At 27.7% G+C, this 23,824-nt stretch overlaps 2 protein-coding genes across 5 annotated transcripts in view; both read left to right on the top strand.

Moving 5' to 3' along the window:
* Window positions 1-14,715, top strand: part of LOC108001419 (follistatin-A) — a 72,858-nt gene extending 58,143 nt beyond the window's left edge. The window contains exons 6-8 of one of the 4 annotated variants that reach the window (XR_009829907.1): window positions 4,370-5,052; window positions 5,139-5,262; window positions 6,261-14,715. Coding sequence is in view for 1 of the 4 variants with exons in the window: in XM_028668417.2 (XP_028524218.1) it covers window positions 4,370-4,488 (119 nt within the window). In the remaining 3 variants the exon portion in view is untranslated. Of the gene's footprint in view, window positions 1-4,369 lie in introns of all 4 variants that reach the window. The other 3 variants (XR_003698487.2, XR_003698486.2, XM_028668417.2) reach the window with 3 other exon arrangements.
* Window positions 14,716-22,277: 7,562 nt separating this feature from the next.
* On the top strand, window positions 22,278-23,824 carry LOC108001300 (putative GPI-anchor transamidase). Its single transcript, XM_017062249.3, has 4 exons — window positions 22,278-22,600; window positions 22,674-23,279; window positions 23,352-23,462; window positions 23,556-23,824. The coding sequence occupies exons 1-4, from the start codon at window positions 22,541-22,543 to the stop codon at window positions 23,790-23,792; spliced, it is 1,014 nt and encodes a 337-aa protein (XP_016917738.1). The 5' UTR covers window positions 22,278-22,540; the 3' UTR covers window positions 23,793-23,824.

Genomic DNA, 23,824 nt, shown 5'->3' with positions numbered 1-23,824 from the left:
CGAGAGGCCGCGTTTCCCATGCCGTGATAAAGCGGAATACGCGTCTGGTCATTTATCTATTTCTCTCGGAGGCGTGGGCCATTCACGAGCCGTCTGTGAAGCAAGCGATCGTCGTAATCCAGCGTGGAATTCGCCTTGTTCGAGTCGCCTCTGAGAATATACGCGCCCACGCGCTCGCTTGTCTCGCCCGTTAAACACAGTCAATCGCGAAAACCCAGAGGAGAGCTAGCCGTGGAATTCTAGAGTTCCGCTTGCCGATGCCTTCCTCTCTCGCGTGCACTCTCGCGTTTCTCGCAACGCTACGCTTCCTATCGTTGTTGTTACAACATGGAAACCGGGTGGGGAATCTCGACCAATTTTTATGAAATTTTTATTTTATTTGTTGTACCAATTGTTTTCGTTTTCAATATATATTGATGATTTATTATTATTATTTTTTTTAATATCTCGATAAACTCTCCCGTTTCTGTAAAAATTCAAGAAATCTTCTAATCTAATTTAATTCTGTACGATGATATTTTCTCGAAGTGTAGTTAAATTTTGTTAACTCGAATGTTTACGAAGGAATTCAAATCTTCGGTTTATTGAAGAAAAAACAACAACTTTTCTTCATACGTATAATTTAATTGGTATTCAATCTCAGTTTCAAGAATTATATGCAAAATTATTTAATCTATATATATGTATTTTTGATAAGTTTAATTAAAGTTTGGGATTTGGTTTAGGTTAGGTTGAATTTACGACACGTTTAGTTTGATCTATTCTAACTATTGGATGCTTTACAAAGCGATTTGGATTATATATTTCAAATTAGATTTGAAACAATTGAAAAAATATTACGCTTAAAATTTATGGCAGTATGGGTTTTTTACAATATTTTCTTTCAAGGCCATTTAAGACTATTTTTGCCGTTGCCGGTGTGTTACAATAAAATGGTTAAAAAAAATTCATATGCATGAAGAATGACAGTCACGACACAGGTCGAAACATGAATATGTGATCGGACCCTTCAAAAAATATTATCCAACTCGCTCTTATCACTTTTTTACTTTTTTTAAACGTATTTTCTTACGTTCAAATTCGGTGTCCGGTTTTCAAAAATTTATTTATTACCTACCTCGAACGCAGTCTGAAAATATAAAGTACGATACGAAGTGATGGTTATACGTATAAGGAAAAGTTGTTCAGAATATTATTCCTGACAAATATATTTCAAGGTCACTAAAAGCAACGAAGCGTGGCCTTTTCTATACAATTTTTATACGATTCTCTTGTATGTTTTTTTCTTTTCTAGTATAAGAATTAGTACACATCGAATAATATATTTTTAAAAACTCATAATGAAATTCTTATATTTCTAAAATTGAAGCGGAAGATATTGATATTTTTTTTCAATTTTGCGAGAAAGAATGTTATTCATCGAATAATTTTATTTTCTAGTTCTATATAATACTAAAATTCAGATTTTATTATTATTTTGACCGTGTCTGTAAATTATGTTAAAAAAAAGGGGGAGAGAGAAAGAAAAGAAGCTTTTAAAACAATTCTTTCATTTGTTTCTGTCGATAAAATGCTTTTGTTCATGCACGTATGTGTAGACATTTGAGTAGACGTAGAAACCTGTTGCATGTCGCGCATAAACGGGAGAGTTTACGCATCAGCTTCCTTGCATCGTGAATTATTCCGACTTTTATCTCAAATACGACCCACGATTTTTTAAATCGCGATAGAATTTATCGAACTCGTGGCATGCTCTATTTACCACATCTACGATATCAATAAAGCTTATATCAGCTTCTGGAATTGCCACTGGTACTAAACTTATTTTACTTCGATCACGATCTCGTTAATATTGCCAATATCTATTTATAATCTCTTGCGCCACGATATTTTTGTACCCGTTATTAACAAGTTCGGAATGATTAAAAATTTTATTAAATAGAATAGACATGCAGACGAATATAGTAAGAAAGATATTTCCTCACCAATGATATTTTATTATCGATTATCGTATCACGAATTTCGTAATACCAACAAATAATCGCAATAATGAACGAATAAATAGAATTATTTGATGACGACGATAAAATTGTCAATGATATTTCGATTGTACGTCACATTCTAAGTAATTAAGATACATAATAAGAGATCGTCACCACCTCGCATCAAATACAGGAAACGTGTTTTTAACTGCAAACTATTGTAAACTATCACGAATAATAAAATTATTTTTTCCCCCGTTTATTATATTATTAAAGAACGAATAAAATTGTTGAATAAGAAATTATTCAATTCAGATCCATTAATTTGAAATTTGCATATAATTGCATTATTCACACTAATATGTACAAGAATATAGAATTTATTTATGACTATTAAATACATAATAGAGAGCCCAAGTATCTTGAGGTCATTCTCGCACAATTGTATAATAAAATAAACAAGTGAAATTATATTGTAACGCTTAAAATTTTTTATAACGATTATAACTTTGTACATTTATCGTATCGCACATCATATTTTGCAATTACAGTGAAAATAAACAAATAAATTTACGTAACGACGACAGTTTCCTACATTCTATTCTCGTATATCATATTTTTCACGCGTTTATTATTTTCAATAATTGTTCTCTCGCACAATAACGCATAGAGTATAAGCTCCTTTCTCTAAATTATAATGGGCGCAGTTAAACGAGAGTTTCTTTCATGCCGCAAATCCTCGTACATATATATATATCGCAATTACATCAGGAAATAATACAATGACGGGTTCACTGTTACGCAAATTCTAAAAGAGATCGTGAACAGAAGCTTTTGAATAATTTGCATTGTCTTTACGCAGCAAACCATAAAGACGAAGTAACGGTGCAGCGTTTGGGTTTTGTTAGGTCGAGTGTAGATAAATTCAACTTCGTGACACGCATTCGGTGTTGAAATTTTTATTGAACGACAGTGAATAATATCGATGATGAATAACGCGTGGAACGTGGCTCGTTTGAACTGTCGATCTATACGTAAAATATTTATCGAAGTTGTATTGTGCCATATATTATTCTCTCCTCTGTGTGCAACAGCGAAATCACTTTCAATTTTTTTATTCTTTTATTAATATATATATTTATATATTATTCTATATCGTATTCTACATTGTGAATGAAAATAGTCTAAAAGTAAGTCGAAAGGAAAGAGATTTAATATTTATTGTGTGTTGCGTCGACTCATATTATTAGATTGGTGCACGTGAAATGTTATTTTCTCAAATAAAACTTTATACGCGGTTCCTTTGAAAGAGTATAATAAGAGAATGTTTCGTGCAATTGTATCTAGCCATATTCTAAAACGATAGAATAAAATTTCATAGGATACGATTAAAGTGATTTCGAGTAACGTATCGTTCGATGCAAATGTTTTTTAAATGATTCCAAAATGGAATGAAACTTACTTTTTTTCTATAAATCTATCAAAATTCGTTTATTACATATACATATATTTATTTCGGGAATTCATTATTTTAAAAAATACTTTCTTTAAAGGCAAGAAAAGCCTTTCGTATTATAAAGTTTATTTAAAATCAAAGTATCTTTTAAATTTTAATAAGTATTCGATATAAATACTTCGATACATTTCGATTTATAAATTTATTATTAAAAACTAAGAATAAAAATAACCAGATGAAACGTGCACGAACGTTAAAAGGCCAGCAACTGAAAAGATTAATTACAATCGAAATCATAATTAATAATGTATCGATCGGTTCAATGTCACGTTCAAGAAAATTAAAATTTTATCTTTGCATCGTGCCAATGTTAGATTAAATTAAATAACTTAAACCGTGTGAAACTATTAACGAAAAATATTACACAATTATTCTACGTACTTACATATATCTTCTCTTTTACCCCACCGCCATATCGCTTATCCATTCGTCCATAACCATATAGTAGAAAGCAGAGATGAATTAACTCTCGCGTGTCATTTACAATTCAATTTCTCGTCCGCTCACGTGTCACGTCATCGATCAACAAGCACGATAATAACGATCAGAAGGAGAAGAAGAGAAGAAACGCATAAAATCATACGTGATAACCAGTTTAACGGCATTCATTATCGCCCACGATACAACAAATCAACCATAACTATACCGCAAAATCAGAAGGAAAAGAGAAAAGAAAAGAAGAAGAAGAAAGGAGCAAAAATCTATCCAAGAGGGAAAAAATCTCGCGTAACACTTATCCGATCCACGGGACTCGTTTCGATCATCGAAGATAACGATCGAATTTCGCGGGCATATATCGAATCGAGGCGGAGCGCAATTCCAATTGGATTTAATTTAATAACCACCCTTTTGCTTTGCCCCTTTGTTACAGAGGAGGACAACACCTCGAGCAACTATGGCGTCGATCTGGCGGACGAGGACGCGAGATTCGAGGACGCGGAATCCCTATCGTACAACGGCCAGACCCATCGCTCTTTGGCGTTGTCGTAGCCCGCGATCGATCGATCGATCGGTCGATCCTGCACACCGACGCGACACACGAGTCGTACATTTTCTCCGTAGGTGCTCGCTACTGACCAAGGAACCACAGCGGATTGGTGGAACGTGTCGCGGAGGAACACGCGAATTGATATTACCGACTTTCTGATCTTTCTGATCAGATCGGAGAGGATAATTATGATAATAATATTATATTAAATTCCAACGCGAAATTGGAGAATTAAATTATGAAACTGTTCGTTAGGTTAGGTTAGATTGCGCGATTATTGGATTAAGTTTCGTGTTGTAAGGTTTGATCTATCGAGATCGTATTAGAGAAATGTCACGCGAGAATTACCACGTGTGAATTTCCGGTCGTAGCTTCCGGGGAGCTTGGAGGAACGACGCGAGGGCGGACACGTTTTTTTTTTTTTATGCTTCCTCTTTTGGAAGGCACACGCAATTTTGGGACGCCATTAAATCTCGAGGATGGCGAGATTCGTGCCGGATATACATAGATTAAGGGCAGATCAGTATTCTTTTCTCCGTTTTCGGGAGGATTTCGAGGTTTCGCAGGTTCGTTCGCGCACAGGCGACATTATTTCCCTCCCCCCTCACTTTTTCTCTCGTTTTATTTTATTTTATTTTGTTTTTCATCTCAGAAGGAAGCGGAAAGCCAACGAATCGAGACTAATTAACACTTTCGTGATCGAAGCACGCGATAAACGCGTTGTTACATGAGGGTAACGTGTCGCGTTTGCTACCTACCAGGAGCCATTTAAGCAGGTTTGTATCTATTGTTTCGATGTACATATACGTTTCACGAATTTGTGAAATTAAATTAGTTAATAATTATTTAAAATTGATCTTTCGAATCGAACTTGAGAGAACTTTTAACTCTTTAAGTCTTTGAGAATTGTATTATCGCCATTTTTGTTGTTTCAACGCAGTTTATTATTTTAAATATTTGAGGATTATCAATTAACAGGCATAATTTTTCTAACAAGGAAAATTGATCGGGTATTATTTATAAAAAAAAACGAAAATTGGATAATAAATGAAACGACTTTAGAATTTCCTTTTTGAATTCTAATTATTTTATTTATTTTTATTTATGAATCAATTTAAACAAAAAAGAACTGCCATCTGCCGTGTGTACAATGAAATTTTCTTTTTATAATGTAATTATAATATCTCTAAGTGATTAGATACATTTTATAGTATGAATACGAAAAAAAGTACTAATATAATCCTAAATTTCTTCGTCTTCTATAAATGTATGATTCAGAATTTTAATTTATGAGCATTAAAGGGTTAATAGTCTCATCAATTATCATTGTATTCCTTGTAAAAAAAAAAAAATATTTTAGAAGTAACAACGTTTACAAATTCGATTTTCTGATATTTTAAGAGTACAATAAATCTTGATGTATCACATGAAATGTCCATAAAAGTTAGGCATAGTTAGTCTATGAATTATAAGTTGTAAATTGCTGTAAGTATTCTTTCGTCGTCTGTTTTTTCTTTCTTTTATCTTTCTAGCATTATATTTTTATTCGAAAATTAGTTTTAATCGATTATACCACAGTGTTCTTTCTTTTGTATTAATTTATTATAATGTTAAATTAATTTATTGTTCGAAGTAATACGAATAAATGAAATCTGTGTCCGTGTGTATGTGTGTGTGTATGAAAGAGAGAGAGAGAGAGAGAGAGAGAGATTGGAAAATCGCGTTGAACTTCAACATAACACCAATTTTATTCTTCTTTCGTTTCTTTTAACAGGATAACATGTACACAGTGTAATATGAAGTTTGATTGCCAACACGTAAAATACATATTATTATATCAAGATAATTATACATGTGAAGCACGTGAAATAGTATGTATAAATATACGTTGCTTTATACGTTATTTCACGTGTACAGTTCACGTGTGTTTTAGATACACATACTATTTAATAGAATTCTGTATATAGTTTACATTATGCTTGGATTATTTCGTAACGTAAGAGCCTCTCATCGATACTATAAAAAGGAAAAACAATAAAGTTAACTAATTAGCGATCCATTCACTAATCGAAATACTCTTTCACTCATATATCATGAATAATCAAACTTAACCAATCACAGCCATACAATTTTAATTGCACTGGCTCCTGATATTCTATCTAACGTTATCTATTTCGTGTCCTGTTCAATTGAGATAAATTAATCGCGAAAGTGTTAATGAACGTCGATGCAGTCATTCGATGAAGAATATTTTCGATTCAATCAATTGATATTTATAATCGTTAAATGTCGTTCAAGAGTAGATCATTTTTAGGGCTCAATGGAATGGAAAACGCAGAACACTAATATGAAATTTAAGTGACAGTCGTAGATCTAATCACTATCGAAATTGACTATCGTCCCATTATCGAAATTATTAGAAGTTGATTGGAAAGTTTTATAGTTTCTTTTTCTCAAAACTTTTTGAGAAAATGCGAATAAATAATTATTAAGAAAATTTCTTTTGAGAAATGTGTATGCATATACATTATAAAAATATATATTACAGTATTTTAAAAATACTTATTTTTTTTTTTTTAATTTAAGAAGAACAATTGAATTGCTAAATAAATCGTGATAAATTAAACGTTTATTCAAAAATATTAATAATATTCAAAATAAAATATTCTTTGCAATGTACAATGCATATTTAAAATTCATTTATATATTTTTTTATAAAAATCTTCATAAAAATACGAATTTGAAAATACGAACATCATCAATTAGTAATAGCAAAATTTTCCAATCAACTTATCAATTATACTCCGTCGAAAACACCGTTTCTTAATTAATACATTGCGTATAGCTTTCTTTTTAACAAATAGAATATTAAGATCGAATCGTGAAATTACGCTTACGTATTATCATATGCTGACGTGTACACGAATTTTATCATCAAAATGAAATTTGAATACGACCAAAGACAAGCATTCGAAAGAAAGTCAATGGTTCAGTGATTGAATAACATTCTAAATGTCGAAGCTGAACATAATCGTAATCGCAAGCCATTGTATATGCGAAGACGTTAAATAATGTAAAATATTTGTCTGTATACGATAACTTGTCAGCTAGTCGTAAAGTGGTCACTAGAAAAAAGAATTTTTCAATAAAATTGCATCCTTGAGAAGGAAAAATGAGAAAATAAACGATAAAAGAAATTTTTGAAAAAAAGAGAAAGATTGAAAAACCGATAATGAATTTAAAGAAGCTTTATGGAATTGACGATAAATTTGTAAAACGAAGCTGTACGCAATGTATCAATGGATTTTACTTTGGAAAAACTTTTAATTTTGAATGATAAAAAGAACAGGTGAAAATATCCTTCTATGATAAAATGTTAAAGTTTTAAAGTATTATTTATTTATTTATTGTAAATTTTTTTGTACATATTATTTTGCGGAATCAATCATTTGTTGCTATTTCTTCGAGCAAGTGTGCCTGTTCTTTTTGACCAATCATGTTAATGTTCAAAGTTATTTCACAAAATATGTATAATATTTTTACACGAGAATCACATCTTGGAACGAAAGATTTTTAATTACGAAAAATTAACAAAGAAAGTTCCATCATTTTAAGATTTAGTATAAATTTTTCACGAGTGAAGATGGTTTTTAAGAAAAATAGTAACCGACAGTTTCTTTTGTTTTAAAACCAGACAGATTAATTCTGTACAAATCAGTATTATTCAACCTTACGCGACGAAGGTAAATAGCTAGATAATCAACGAGAGAGTTAGATCAATATTAACTCTCAAAAAGCATTTGTTAAAAATTATTTGCTTTACGTACTATTATTTTGTTTTACACAATCAATAATGAAATCAAAAATTAGATATAAAATTTAATTTTTTTTCTGGAATATTCGTTAAATAATTTTCTCGTATTAATAAACCGAAGCTAATAACTTTTCAATTAAATTCATTTGTTAATTATATTTATTTTTTTATTAATCCCAGAATATATTATTCATATATTCGTATATAAAAAATTACGAAATTTAGATAATAATCAAGCCTGTAATTTCTTATTTATGAATTTATCTTACGTTGAAAAATAATCTTTTTCTTTATAGAAATAATACAAAATTTATGTCTTTTCAATCTTAATAAAATTAAGAAGAAAACATTAAAAATATGAAACTTTCATCGCCAAGTATAAAAATTCCAAATATTTAGATATACTCTTGCAGAGTTTAATTAATCTAACTATATTTCACTAAATCATCAAAATTCGCATCCAATAGAAAACAGAAATGATATAATAACTAAATCGAAATTCCACGTGTAAGCAACGTGTCATTTTATTCTCAATTACGTGTACCAAGAATTTCATCCGCCTCGACGAGGAAAGTTTGCGCTCAAAAATGGCACTCTGAACGAACGCAACGTTTAAATTACGCGTTCTTAAATGCGCGTACAATATTACACAGTCCATATCTTCGATATCAGCCCGTTACATTTTCGATCGTTCCAATGCCTCCAGTCTGGCGCCAGTAGAATTCCCATAATATTCGTACTTAATTTATGTTAGCTTTACGGCCTGCGTTAACAGCTTCGCTTATTCGCACACATTTTATTGGTTTACGATCACGTATCTCACATTTTTCCTCTCATACGTTGTCAACCGCTTTACACGTGTCACCTCTCACCTACACGATCGAATAAATTATCGATTATTGCACGATTCTGTAGATGGAAAAATCGTGGAACTGGAAAATTCAGGAATGAGATAATTTATAGGGGAATGATAAGAGCCCACTTTGTCGATCATTTATTAATTTGTCTTACGCGTGATCGTGTCATATGATTTTCGTGAAATATGATACTGCTGCTTGAAATTAAATGGATGTTTTGCAATTTTAAGATATTATCGAAGCCATGAGATGAAGAATTCTTGGCATCTCGAGTAGCACTTATTTCATTTATTCCCCTATCAAGGTAGTAATGTAAAAGTATGTCAAGGATAAGAAATATTATATCTTTGAACGAATTGTAAATAATTTTCCGGAAAAGCAGAGAGAGAAAGAGAGAGAGAGAGAGAGAGAGAGAGAGAGAGAGAGAGAGAGAGAGAGAGAGAGAGAGAGAGAGAGAGAGAGAGAGAGAGAGAGAAAGAGAAAAGAAACAATTGCAATGAATTTTTAATTATTTTAGTATACAACAATTGGTTCGTTTAATATCTTTTTTTATTCGTTAATGTTTCCTCTATTATTATTTATTACGTTTGCGAAAGTTCAATTTTTGTATAAAGTTTTATTATGTTAGAAAGAAATTTAAAAAAAAGAAGAAAGAGAGAGAGAGAGAGAGAAAATGTTCATAAAATTTTGTGCAATTTGTTCGGACGAAAGTGTTTGTAGAGAATTGTATATTTTATTATTTATATAGAGAACGTGATTTATCTATCCTCTTTATTTTACACTCTTTTCTTTGCTCGACAAACTCTGTCCCATGGGTCTGATTTTGCGGAATGCAAACTTCTCCATGGCCTACCATCCACGCGAAACAATTAACGTTCCTGACAGCCGCAAAAGTGTTCCAAGAAACGGGGAAACGTCGCGACACCCCGCATTGTAAAAATACAAGATTGGAATTACTTTGCAATAACGCCAATTCTCGCTTAAAAAGGAGATACAATTATTTCTGAGATAATTTACAAGGAAACGCGTTTCTTTGGCGTCTCGAATGGTCTCCTTTACGCTGTTCAAATACCCTTTGAAATTTGTCTGTTGATAATAACGAGACGTCTCTCTCAAAAAATAAGAAATTTTCACGAAATAACTATTCGAACTATCGACAAATATTTAGCATTACGATATTCACAATTTCTATTCGTAATATTTGAATAGGATTTTTATAATAAATAATTCTCTGTTTATCCACCATGTTTAAGATTCGTTTATATTTCTTTATTTAGAGAATTTTATGTTATATGTAATATTTTGAAATTGCATTAATGTTATCCGAATAATTGTTCCTACAATACATAATCGTATAGTCAATCGCGATATTTAAAATTCGAATATAATTTGTAAATAAATAACTCGGCATTTATTTCTATTGTTCCAAATCAAAGTTTCGTGATGTACCAATTGATCATTTGCAACATTTTAAAAATTCCGTGTCCGTATCACTTTGATATTAATTAACACATTGGTTATATTTGCAGAAAACGCAATATTCAATTTCTAATCAATACGAAAGTAAATTATTTTAATTCTTCGAAGAATAAGCGGGAACCTATGATACCTCTATTGTTGCAATCCGAATACATGAAACCAACCACGAAATAAAAAAGAGGAAAAAAAAATTCCGGCCGGATAATTTCATTCTTGCGTGGTGACATGTGCGATGACATTACAAATCCGAATGGCAATAAATTTATACTCATTTCGACATTTACGCGAGACCACTTGTGCAATTCGGTATTGGATATTTCTATCCAGCCTTTGTCTCATGTATTCTGTTCGCCTATTTCGAGGCTACGCGAACCGGAATGGACCGTATTTATCAGATGAGATCTGTCTATCGTCGCTAGAAGCAAGGTGCAGAAAAACAAAAAAAAAAAAAATAAAAAAAAAATAAAAAAAATTATGTAAATGCACCGAAACGAACGGTAAAAAAAGAAAAAGAAAAAAAAAAAGAAGAATGCGAACGAGATATTCGTGACATTCGGTTCCAAATATCGAATGTCTATTACCTGTGAACGTTTGAAATCGTTTTTAGATGGAAATGCAATTGTATGCGATAATATAGTTCCTGTATTATACATAACGTATATAATATAAATTTAATATACATAAATTATTCTATTAGTAGAGCTTTAGACTATTCTAACAGTAGTACATTGTGCGAACCAAAAATTAAACGTCACCTTGATATGTCTGCCGTAATTATTATTTCGATATCGATTTAATGTATAACTCGCGAGCATTATTGCATTAGCATTACTTTAAGCAGCGTTTACGTTAGGCAACTTTTGACAAAGGAAAGAATCGATCTATGAGCTATCGAAATTTAATTCAAAAAATACAATAAATATTATTATAAATAAATATCTTTGTTTTTACAAATATTTTTTCTAGCTTTTAATAATCAGATTCACCTAACTTAATTTATTATTCGAGAGTTGGTTTAAACAACTTTTAATCGAGCAACCGGAACAAATTAAAATTTTAATTGAGTAAAATAAATGGCTTGGGAAATTAAAAATTATTTCATGTAAACGCAGTCTTTTAATCGAAAGATTTTTGTAACAAATTGAACAGATAGTTAATAATTGAACGATTCAAAATTATTTCAAAAGGAAAATTTTGATCGATTTAAGATCAATCTATTCGATTGTTCGAAATGGAAAATTGCCCAATGTAAACGCGGCTTTAAGAGTCTGCTCGAAACTTTTCTCGGCAAGAGGATTCGAGCGCCGAAGACGATCGAAATAAGAGAAAGACAACATACGGTAATGTCGAGCAAGGGACAATAAAGACAACCTACTAACGTTTCTCTTTCGATTAAGTTGTGATCAACATTGCGAAAGAAGAAAAATCAATGAAAATTCGATGCAAATTTTTCTTTACATTAGCATATAACTAATTTTTAATTTTTCGATAGAGGAGATTTTATACTCGACTTTTTCGGGGGACTTTATGTTGATAATTTTGAAATATTAAAAATTTCTCGTAATTCCATTTGACAATGAAAACGACAATTGTTAAAGTGTTATCAAATGCTCTTAATTTTTTAAGGAAATAGTTTTGTCTTATTCGAGAAAATTATTATTCGTATTGTTAATTCATTGTCGGAGAAAAAACTATTTCGTGAATTTAGAAAATTAGCGTATTTGTTCATAACATAATTTAGAAAAGAGTGAAAAATGTAGGTCACTTCAATCAGTGGTATACTTCAAAAAACGTTCGAATATTTTACTATGTTTATATGTTAATTCTTTTAACTTTATTCCAATTATCTGTGTACGATTATTATGTATTATAAAAATATGATCTTGTCAGTAACAATTGTAACAAAAATCTCTACTAATGATATTATTATCGCATATTTAATTCACTAGATATCGTAAATAAAATTAAATATTGAATAACGAAATTTGCCACTATTAGATAAAAAATATGTATATTGATTAAATATACTATCCAAGAAAGAAAAACGCGATATATCGTAAAGTAATTTAACGTGATTATTTGTAAATTTATGTGTTCGAGTAATATAATTTAATATTTCCTATCGTTATCATTTTTATTCATTGCAATACGAATTTAACGTATATTTTTATTTATTTTCGCTAAATATTATTATTATGGAACTTTATTTTAGATGTTTATAATAAATTCTATATATTTGATTCGTTGCTATGTTTAACTTATTTAATAACGAGATATGAAATAATACTATAATCGGTTAAATTATAAATGTTGTTAGTATTCATCAAGACTGTGTTTCTAATTAATTTATTGCGATACTTGGTTTTAAAAATGTTGCCATTTCGTTTCGCGTAAGAAATCGATGCATATCATTAAAAAAATCGGCCATCGTTTCGTAATAAACTCTCTGCATTGATCAAGATAAAAGATAAATGTCATTTGCATATAAGAACTCGAACACAGATATTTCTCTACAATGAGATTGATACCAACTTACATAAACTTGAAAAATACATATTTCCTAAACACGTTATCGTATATTATCGTATATTTTGATACATATAATAAATAAATATTCATATCCATATACCTTTGATGAAACAATAAGAAGAAATGGAATGTTTGATACATGACATTTTATTTTGATTATAAATATTAATTTGATTTTTTAAAAATAAATTTGATAAAAAAATTTTTTAATATTAATCTAATTGTTTAGGAAATATATCTTGTAATATGTTGATGAAGAAAGCAAGATTAAATCGCGTTCTACAAAAATGATATTTATCTAGAAATTTTATTTTATATTCTAAAATAATCAAACGTATAAGATTTCTGTTTTCAATTGTGATTACTTCAGTGGCTGTAAAGAAATTTGAATCTTATGATGTTATATTACGAAACTATCTAAAATTTTATATCTACACATTGTATGTTAATAAAAAAAGAATATAACACGTTTACGACGAAACTTACGGTATTAAACTTGTGATATAATATAAACGAAGAATATACCAATACTTTGATCTTTATTAATGAAAAGAGAAAAATAAATATATCTTTTTCTCACGAAGAAACGAGAAAGTAAAAAAAAAAGATTAAAGAACACAATAATCGAGTCTTTTTTTTTTCAAAATTTGAAGCTTGAGCTGATATTCGAATATCAAAAAAAAAAAAAAAAGAAAAAAATAGAAAGCGAAAAATTACAAGACAAATAAATTAGAATAGCACAACCTCTATAACACGATATACATTTTTAATTTACGTTGATATTTCTACGATTATAGCTTAAGTTCAAAGATTGCGATTGTCTATATGCGATTTTCCACAGCACGTGTCCAACGTATCGCATGATTCACGTAAAAATCTGTATAATTTAAGGCAAGATAGACCGACGATATAATAGGTGATAAAATAGGAAGCCCGTGTAAATTAAATTAAATGTCTCTTAGCTTCCAAACTTTTTAAAAAGTGATGAAGAGAGAATAAATAAATAAATAAATAAATAAATAAATAAATAAATAAGTAAATAAATGAAAAGAACGTAGAAAAATTGAGAAACGCAAAGCAATGAAACGAATTTCTCAAAGAAAAATGTTTCAAAGATAAAATCCATGCACTTCTGCGTACCTAAAATAATCGACAGTAATCATTGTAAAGAATATATAATGCGTCGAAAATGCGGTCGTAAATTGTGCAAACGTATACAGGATAGCGTAATAATCATTGATTAATTTCTTAAGTTTCGAGAATGCTTTATCTAGGCGGTAAACGAAATGGGTATAACTTATAAATAAATTGAAATGAAGTAAATGAAAAATAAATTTATATATGTATACATATTATATGTATTTACGAGAACGATCTATCTATGTATACATGTACTGCGCGTATATGTGTATATACATATGTGTTTGTATGTGTGTATGTGAATGTATATACATACATATACATATATATCGGTTAGCAACTACTTTCAAGACTGTGGAACATCATAGGTGTATAAATGTTTAAATAAATTATTATAACGTGGCAATCAATTATTTCTGTAATTATTTTTTCAAACCCTTTTTGAATCCAAAGTCTTCTCTTTAATTTAATAATTATACAAGCACATAATAAGAAAAATTATTCAATCAAAATGTTATTCTTTATACACAATTGATTATATTATTAAAATGTTTCTAAAAATTCTAAGAATTCTAATTCAAAGAAACCTATCTTTTATAATAAGAAATATAATAAGAAATTAACATATTTTTGAAAACTAAAATTGCATTCACACTTTTATGGTATTCTTTTTTATTTTTTTATTCAACTATTTATTTATTTATATATTTATTAAATTATTCATGTATTAATCATTTAATTATTATAATTTATAATAATAATTAATCACATATAAACAAGAAGAGCAAAGAAAGACAAAAGGAAGGACAAAAAGGACAAAAATATAGTAATCAGCGCCATCTCTAGAAAACTGTGAAGATGAAATATAGAAAAGGATTGTAAATAGTATAAGGAAGATAGAGATAGAATTGATTGTCAACGCCATCTTTTAAATGTTAAAGACATTATTTTAAAGGTAGGATAAAGTAGTATTACAGAGATTCTATGATAGAATTGAAGATCAGTGCCATTTTTTGAATTCTTTTGAAAATATCTCCAACACCAAAAAGATAGCGTTAATAATCAATTCTTATTTTATCTCTATCCTTTTTCTATTATTTGTTCTTATTTATATTTAAAATTCATACATTCAAAACATAATGTTGATATCTGATTAACTTTTTTTTTTTACTAATCTATTGATTATAAAAAAGAAATTATTTAACTTTTACGATTAAACTGAATATAATTTCTGTTCGTTTTCAAAAAATAGATATTAAATCACAAACAAGAAAGACATAACATATTAACATCTAATAGAACTTTACATCACATATCCTGAAATACCAAAATATCAAAATTCCAAAAAAGAATAAGTATTTTTTATATCATAGCATGCTGTGATCTAATTATACTATTTTGCCCATTAATCATCTACTTAATTGTCTACAGTACATTGTATCTACTTAATTAACATTCTTGATTATGCATACATTTAATTTTAAATAAATTACTCAATCAATGTTTTTTATGATGTAATCTTCTGTTCTCGTAAAAGATATTGAAATAAATTTAAATATTCATATAATACATAAAACATTTCAAACATCTTATCCCATTCTATCTAAATAAGAAAAAGTTTTTTTTTATTCCTATCTACATAAAAATTAAATATTTTATTTATAAATCTTGCCTGTCAAGAATCTAAAAGATTTTTTTCATATCTTTCATTCATATCTACATTCACTAGATTCATACTAATAACTTTATAATTTTTACGAATTTACGATATGACACGTGACTAAAGAAAATGCAAATGAAGATATACAATGAAAACTAAATAAACAAACTGAACAAAATTATACAGCTATCAAATTAAGGATGGCCAGAGAAAATTAAGTAAGGATATGCTAACAAAAATGAACAAAGTTATGCAATTATTAAATATTAAGAATTTGATTGTTAAGAGTAGTGAAGAAGTTATGAAATAACAAAAAATTCATGATCATATTTCCTTAAAAAATAAAAATATTATTTCAGCAAACTTTGAATCAAAAGAAAATCAATAGGAAAAGCACGAAAGAAAAACAAATCATCATATATCACTTATAAACCTATCAAAAAAACTAAATGTCTCTTTGAATCCATTTAATATAAATTTGAAGATTTATATTATAAAAAGGAAAAAATAATAATACATTATTTCTGTATTCTATGTAATTCGAATTATTTATTCTATGAAATAATTCTAAAATAGTTCAAGCAAATGAAATATTATTTTTAATTATATTGTTTTCTATTTATTTTTTTAATTCGTACCTGTAATAAATTCAATTAGTATACACAAAATAATTTATTTTCCTCAAAGAGGAAACATTAGTTCTGAAAAAAAAAAATAAAATTAATAAATTATTGTTATATAATTTATAATTTTAAATCAAAGATATTTATCCATAAAAAAATAAATTTTTTAATAATATTTTTAATAATATCTTCATAAGAAGATGCTAAAAAAAAAGATGATGCAAAATTAATTAAAAGAATTATCAGAATAAATCATCCACTCAATGTAAACCGAACAAACCGTGAGTGGAACATCTTTTCTATTTCGCAACACTATAAATTTAAAAAAAAAAAACACGAAGAGTGCTTTAGTGTATTTGCAATGCAATTATTGAGCAACAAAAAAAAAAGAAAAAAAAGATAAAAGACTCACAAAAGCATACATTCTCAATAATTATTGTGTACATTTTAACTATTTAAAGAATTCTAATAAATTAATTTATGCACTCATTTTATTATACGCAACACTAATAACGGAAGCTTGCAATCATATGAAAGATTGCAGTCGTATAATTTTCTTTGTTGCAATCACAAAGAAATTATAATTGATGATCCAGAAACAAAAATATGCTTTTATAGTGGGCAAAATTTAACGCAATATTATAAAAAAACACGATCATTTATCAACGCAACGCTAATTCTTAAAGAGAATTAAATCTAAAATTTACAAATTATTATGTAAATGCAAAAACACTTCAAATATTCCAATATTATAAACGTAAGTTCAAATTAAAAAAAAAAAAAAATAGTCTAAATCACAATCAAAATAATTAAAAATAATCGTGATATTTTTCAATGTTATAACGCGATTAATTCAAAAAGGCGAAATTTATAAACATGATTCTAAAATTCAAACCGTAATTCATTTGTATCGCAACACTAATAAAAAAAATCGCGATGCCCATGATGATTGTACGTAGATGATGGGCCAGCATGCAAATTGGCCAGACAACACAACAATTACTACATATTACTAAAACGAGCACAGTGACAAAATAGTAACAATGACTTCCCATTCTTTAGATCCAAAAAAAGATCCAAAAAATGAGGAGCCATTCGTTGCAGCCCTCTTCGTGACAGTTTGTCGGGCCTCTTCGGTCTTCCTCCTTCGGGCGCAATGCCCGCTGAAACTTAAATCTAGGCTCGAGATTCACTAGTCGCAAACCAAAGAAAAAAGGAAAAAAAAAGGACTAAATCGCGGAAGCTAAGTGCATGGACGACCAACGATCGCAATGATCATTCTTCGTACATGCACAGAATCTCGAGCGCAACGTTCGTTTCGAAAGCGAATCGCGACCGCGACCACGAAACTCGAAAAATCGATAAGAAAAGCCAGAGACGAGCAGCATTGTCGTCTCAGCTTTGCCCTCGATTTCTCAAATTTTATTCCCTGAAACAGATTGTCACGCGAAAACGCGCCTACCCGACCAGAGACTGTGACAACCTGCCCGGCCCTACCTACTTATAATTAACAGACACACCAGAAGTATACTACCTATCCTACCTAGCTCTATATTTAAAAAATGGAAAAGCAGGCACACCAACACACTCATTCCACGATTCTCACGCATAATACTCGGGCGCAAAAGCCTACACTAGGGAAAGCGTCCCGGGACGCCTCCGACACCCGAGCTTGGCATACTACTTTCACACTCTAAGTGTACGTACCATTTTCCTGAAATCGACTGAGGATGGCTAGTGATCATTGCGTGAAAAATATGTAATAATGAAATAAATGATGTGAAATAAAATATTACAATTTGAGAGTAAGGTTAATTATTATTAATTCATAAATCTATCATATTTGTTATCATAAATTCTAATTAAATTAATAATTGTTAATAGATTTATAGTAAAAACGACGCAATTCCATAGCCTAACATACATACACACACACACAATGGAAAATACGTCGTGCACGATACACTAACGCATCATCAGTCGCTGAGAAATTTTTATAAATTTATCAACTAAAGTCATCGTGCTCATAGCCTTTTTCTCACCCATGTAGCACCTGGGCACATGAATGAGATCCTGGCAATGAACACGGAAAGGATTAAATCTGAAAATCCTGAGCTAAAAATTGATATAAATTGATATAAATAACGATTTAATAAACTTTATTCTTTTTGTAATTTTATATTTGAAATTTTAATAGTTTTATTTTATATTTTACTTTTTATCTTTATATGTAATAAATTGTTGATATTCTATTCATTTTATAAAAAAAATTATTAATTAGAAAGGAATATATTTATTAAAAAAGCGATTAAAGTATAATTTAATAAAAATAATGATTCGAAATTAAATATTTTAATGTAAATATCCTCAGGCGATTTTTCATCAAAGCATATTTTCGAAAATATAAAAGAAGTATTCAAAATTTGTAACTTTGATTTCAAAATCTACCTGTCGCGAAATGTTTTCTTGCATATAATATTTAATACATTTTCAGACAAGAAAAATAAAACTATTTATTATCATTAATAATACTATCTTGAAAATCAAGTAACTAAATTTTTAAAATTCATGAATTGAAATTGAAATTCATATATTTAAATATTTGACATTTGCAAATATTAATATATAATATAATAATATAATAATAATATAATATAATAATATAATAATTTGATTTATAATTTATTTTTAATAATTTAACTTTAGATGATTAAAATGGAAAATTAGTAATATTTAAAAAGACAATATACAAGAAAACCTAGCCTGAACTAATAAAACATAGAAAAGAAAATGTTACTATTCACGAGTATGATATATACTCGTGGTCACTGTGCTCGTGCAAAATTCTACGTATACAACCAATCATTCTGTCGATTTGGATCTTTTATCCTACGACATGATTGAATGACCGGAGGAATCAAAAAGCATGCGACTCACCATTAGATGCGAAGAATCTGCATTTCTATCAGTGTTGTCGTGCTTTATAGCAAAGTATCTGTAACAAAAAAGAAAAATATTTATAACAAAAACTGGAAATTGAAAAAAATGGAATATTATAATTTACAATGTGACAAAAATTGAAATTCTAATAAATATAATAATAATGAATAATGATAATAAAAATAAATCTAATAAGTATAATAATAAAAAAAATTGAAATTTTTAAATAAAAACTTAAAATTTTCTATTGGTTCTGTTGGTTCTATTTTTCAATAGTATAGGTTTTTTTCAATAATATAATTCAAAAGTATAAAGATTTAAATAAAAAAAAAAGATAATTACCTCTTTACATAAGAGATGATCTTATTTTTGTGAGAGAAGCACTGATTCTATCTTATAGCGAATATAAATATTTAAAATAAAAAAATAAAAATAAAAAATTATCAATCAACGCACTATAAGCACTGATTCTAAATTCGCGTACACTTATTTTAATTAAATTTACTTAGAACTTATGCTTAAAAAAATAAAAAATACTATTACGAAACAAACACTGATTCTACTAATTGCATTGCACGCAATTACAATAATCTGAAAATAAAATTATATTAAGAAAAAAAAATATAGAAAAGAAAACAAAATATTTTCATATTTTCTTTTTTTTCGTATTTGCTAAAAATATATTGTTATTTTAATTATATTGTATCATAATTACAAAATAATTATTACAAAAATAATATAATATTTGATTATTTATTTATTCATTTTTGTGTAATTTATAATTAATATCATAATATACATAAATATCATTTAATAAATTAATCATTTAATTTAAAATAAAATTATTAATTCAAATAATTATTAAATAATTATTAATTAAAAAAAAAATATAGAAATACTTATATATGTTTTTCTTTCCAAAACAGAAATTTAAAGTTTACCTTTTCTTTATAATTGTAATGACATCCATATTAAAAATCCTTTTTTCCACCTAAAATAATTTCAACAAATTATCTAATCAAAAAAGAAATCAAATCTAAGATAAATACATAAAATGAATAAAAGGAAAAAAAATGAATATAAAAGATTAAATTAAAATATTGAAACTAAATAATTTAATTCAAATATTATTTCAAAAACTCATAATAATGATAATTCTAATAACCAAATGGATAAAAAAATAAATTATTTCAAAAAAAATTATTAATTATATCAATATTCAATAAACAATTAAATAAATATTTAATATTATATATATTATATATATATATATATATTATATATATTATATATATATATATATACATGTATATTAATGAATAGTTTAAAAAATAAAAAAAATAACTGTCAAATAAATATTACAGAATAAATAAATCACATAGTTAAAACGAAGAACCTAAGCGTCACGAGTTTCGACAACAAAATGAGACCTCGTCAAATGTCGATTTCAATATGTCGAATTATAAATTGGAGAGGGGATATGTTTAATAATTCGACAAGTCGACAAGAAATGTCCACAATAACATAACGTGAATCGTCAATTTCCTAGAAAAATAATTATAAGAAATGTTTTCAAGCTTGAATGTAAAATCAAAACAGAAATAACACGATTATTATGATATTAACATAAGTTAAATGTACAAATAAATACATTTAGGAAAGAAATACACACACACACATACACACACATATATATGTGTATATATATATATATATATGTATGAATGTATGCATGTATAAATTGATTATAATGATTAACTACTTTTATTAATCTCTATGTGAATAAAAAGACAAAAGAAATGTATAATAATTATGTTTCTCTCTTAAAATAAGTAAAACCTTATTATACTTACACAAAAATTCATGGATTATTTCTTAATTCTCACCCATGCAAAACTTTCAAAGCCATCACATCTTCGAATCTTCCATTAAACGATAATTTGTCACAAATATTTGATACAATACAAACAAAGAAACACATATTAATAAAATAAAACTTAATAATGTAAAATTAAACTTAATAACGGTAATATAATACTTTAATAAATGAAAATTTTACGTAATTACACATTTTTGCCGACGAAATGCAACCTGTTACCACAATTTTCAATTGTAAACTGTCATGCGCAATATGATGCGCATTATGATGCGCATTATAATGCGCACTATAATGCGCATTGATTCGTTTCGCTACTAAATGTTAGCGACTTTCTAATTGGCTAAAACAGTATTCTTTTATTCCAACAGCGCGAAAATTGAAATATAATATATTATATATTTAATTGATTTTGAGATTTTTATAGATTTTACCACAATTAAAAATATAATAAGTATAGATTATTACAACTGATTCAATATAAAAAATGTTAAAATAATAAAGGAATAATATATCTATCATAATAAATCTAAATAAATCTTTTATATTAGTCATAATTTATTATTCTTACATAAATATATTATTATTCTACATAAATAAATCATTTCAAAAAATCATCCACAATACAAAATTAAAATAAAATATTAAATATTGTGATCTTGTATTTTATTATATAAGTTTATTTTGATTAATATAAATTATAAGATTATAAAATTTTCTATCATGTACTTTATTTATATATTGCATTATTTATAATATTGCATTAAAATTTAATTTTAATATCAATTATATATATTTTTTTTAATTATCTAGATTATTATTTATATCATTTCTTATACTTTAATAAAATTTGTTTGATAGTAAGGCATTTCATATTGACTGTAGAGACATCTGATAGGTAATGCTACATTCTTGAATCGTCTATATGCATTTTAAAGGTTATGTTCATTAGATCAGTTTATAAACAATAATAAAGATTGTTATAAAAAAATTAATTATTAATTAATAATAAAAATGAGTTAAATAAAATGATTAATGTTTTATTTTAATCTTAGAAATTTCGCAAATTGTTGTAAATTATTAATGCACATAAAGAGCAATAATAATTTTTATAATTCATGTGATATACAATTAACATGATGTATTTAAGACTTATCATTACTTTTTGTATTTTTCATTTAAGTTATACTTGGGAGGTTTGTATAAATATATTCAATTTTATAATATTCTTATATATTTTATCATGATTATGAAATCTAACCTTTTCAGATATCAGAAAATTTTGCTAAGACAGGGCATTCAAATAATTGGGCAGTATTGGTCGATACTTCACGATTTTGGTTTAATTATCGTCATGTAGCAAATGTGTTATCCATTTATAGAAGTGTTAAACGCTTAGGTATACCAGATTCACAAATTATTCTAATGATAGCAGATGACATGGCATGCAATCCGAGAAATCCTAGGCCAGCTACAGTTTTCAATAATATCAGACAACATATTAATGTTTATGGAGATGATGTAGAAGTAGATTATAGAGGATATGAAGTTACTGTAGAAAATTTTGTGAGATTATTAACTGGGCGATTAGCACCAGAGACACCAAGATCCAAAAAACTATTAACGGATGAAGGATCTAATATTTTAATTTATCTTACTGGTCATGGTGGGAATGGATTCTTAAAATTCCAAGATTCTGAAGAAATTACTAGTAAAGAACTTGCAGATGCATTAGAACAAATGTGGCAGAAAAGAAGATATCATGAAATTTTATTTATTGTTGATACTTGTCAAGCAAGTTCAATGTATGAGAAATTTTATTCTCCAAACATTCTTGCAGTTGCATCTAGCCTAGTAGGCGAAGATTCACTTTCTGTGAGTCATTAAGATTATTGCTATGCATATTTCTATTTGATCATTACCAATATTTTTTCATTTTATTTGTAGCATCATTTGGATCCTGCCATTGGCGTTTACATTATAGATAGATATACATATTATGCATTGGACTTTTTAGAAAAAGTTGAACCATCTAGTTCCAAAACATTAGGAGAATTTGTAAGTTATATATATAAGTTATATAGAAAACAATTTTTATATTAAGATTGCATTTATTATATTAATAAACTACTATTTTAATTCTTTATTTAGCTTAAAGTATGTCCTAAGCATTATTGCTTATCAACAGTAGGAGTAAGAAAAGATTTATTTAGAAGGGATCCTAATAAAGTACCAGTCACAGATTTCTTTGGATCATTGAGGCCTGTAGAATTAACCACGAGTATAATGACTGTTTTGCCCGTGAAAATAAACAAGACGAAAACAATCGAACCGGAAAGGAAATATTCTTATGTTCCACAATTTCCAGATGTATCAAAGTTTACGTGATTTACAGAAATAAATATAAATTTCCTAAAAAA

This window comes from Apis cerana, linkage group LG5, assembly GCF_029169275.1.
Source record: "Apis cerana isolate GH-2021 linkage group LG5, AcerK_1.0, whole genome shotgun sequence".
Taxonomy (NCBI): domain Eukaryota; kingdom Metazoa; phylum Arthropoda; class Insecta; order Hymenoptera; family Apidae; genus Apis; species Apis cerana.
The sequence above is the reverse complement of the archived record's forward strand: the minus strand, read 5'-3'. Positions and strand labels throughout refer to the sequence as shown.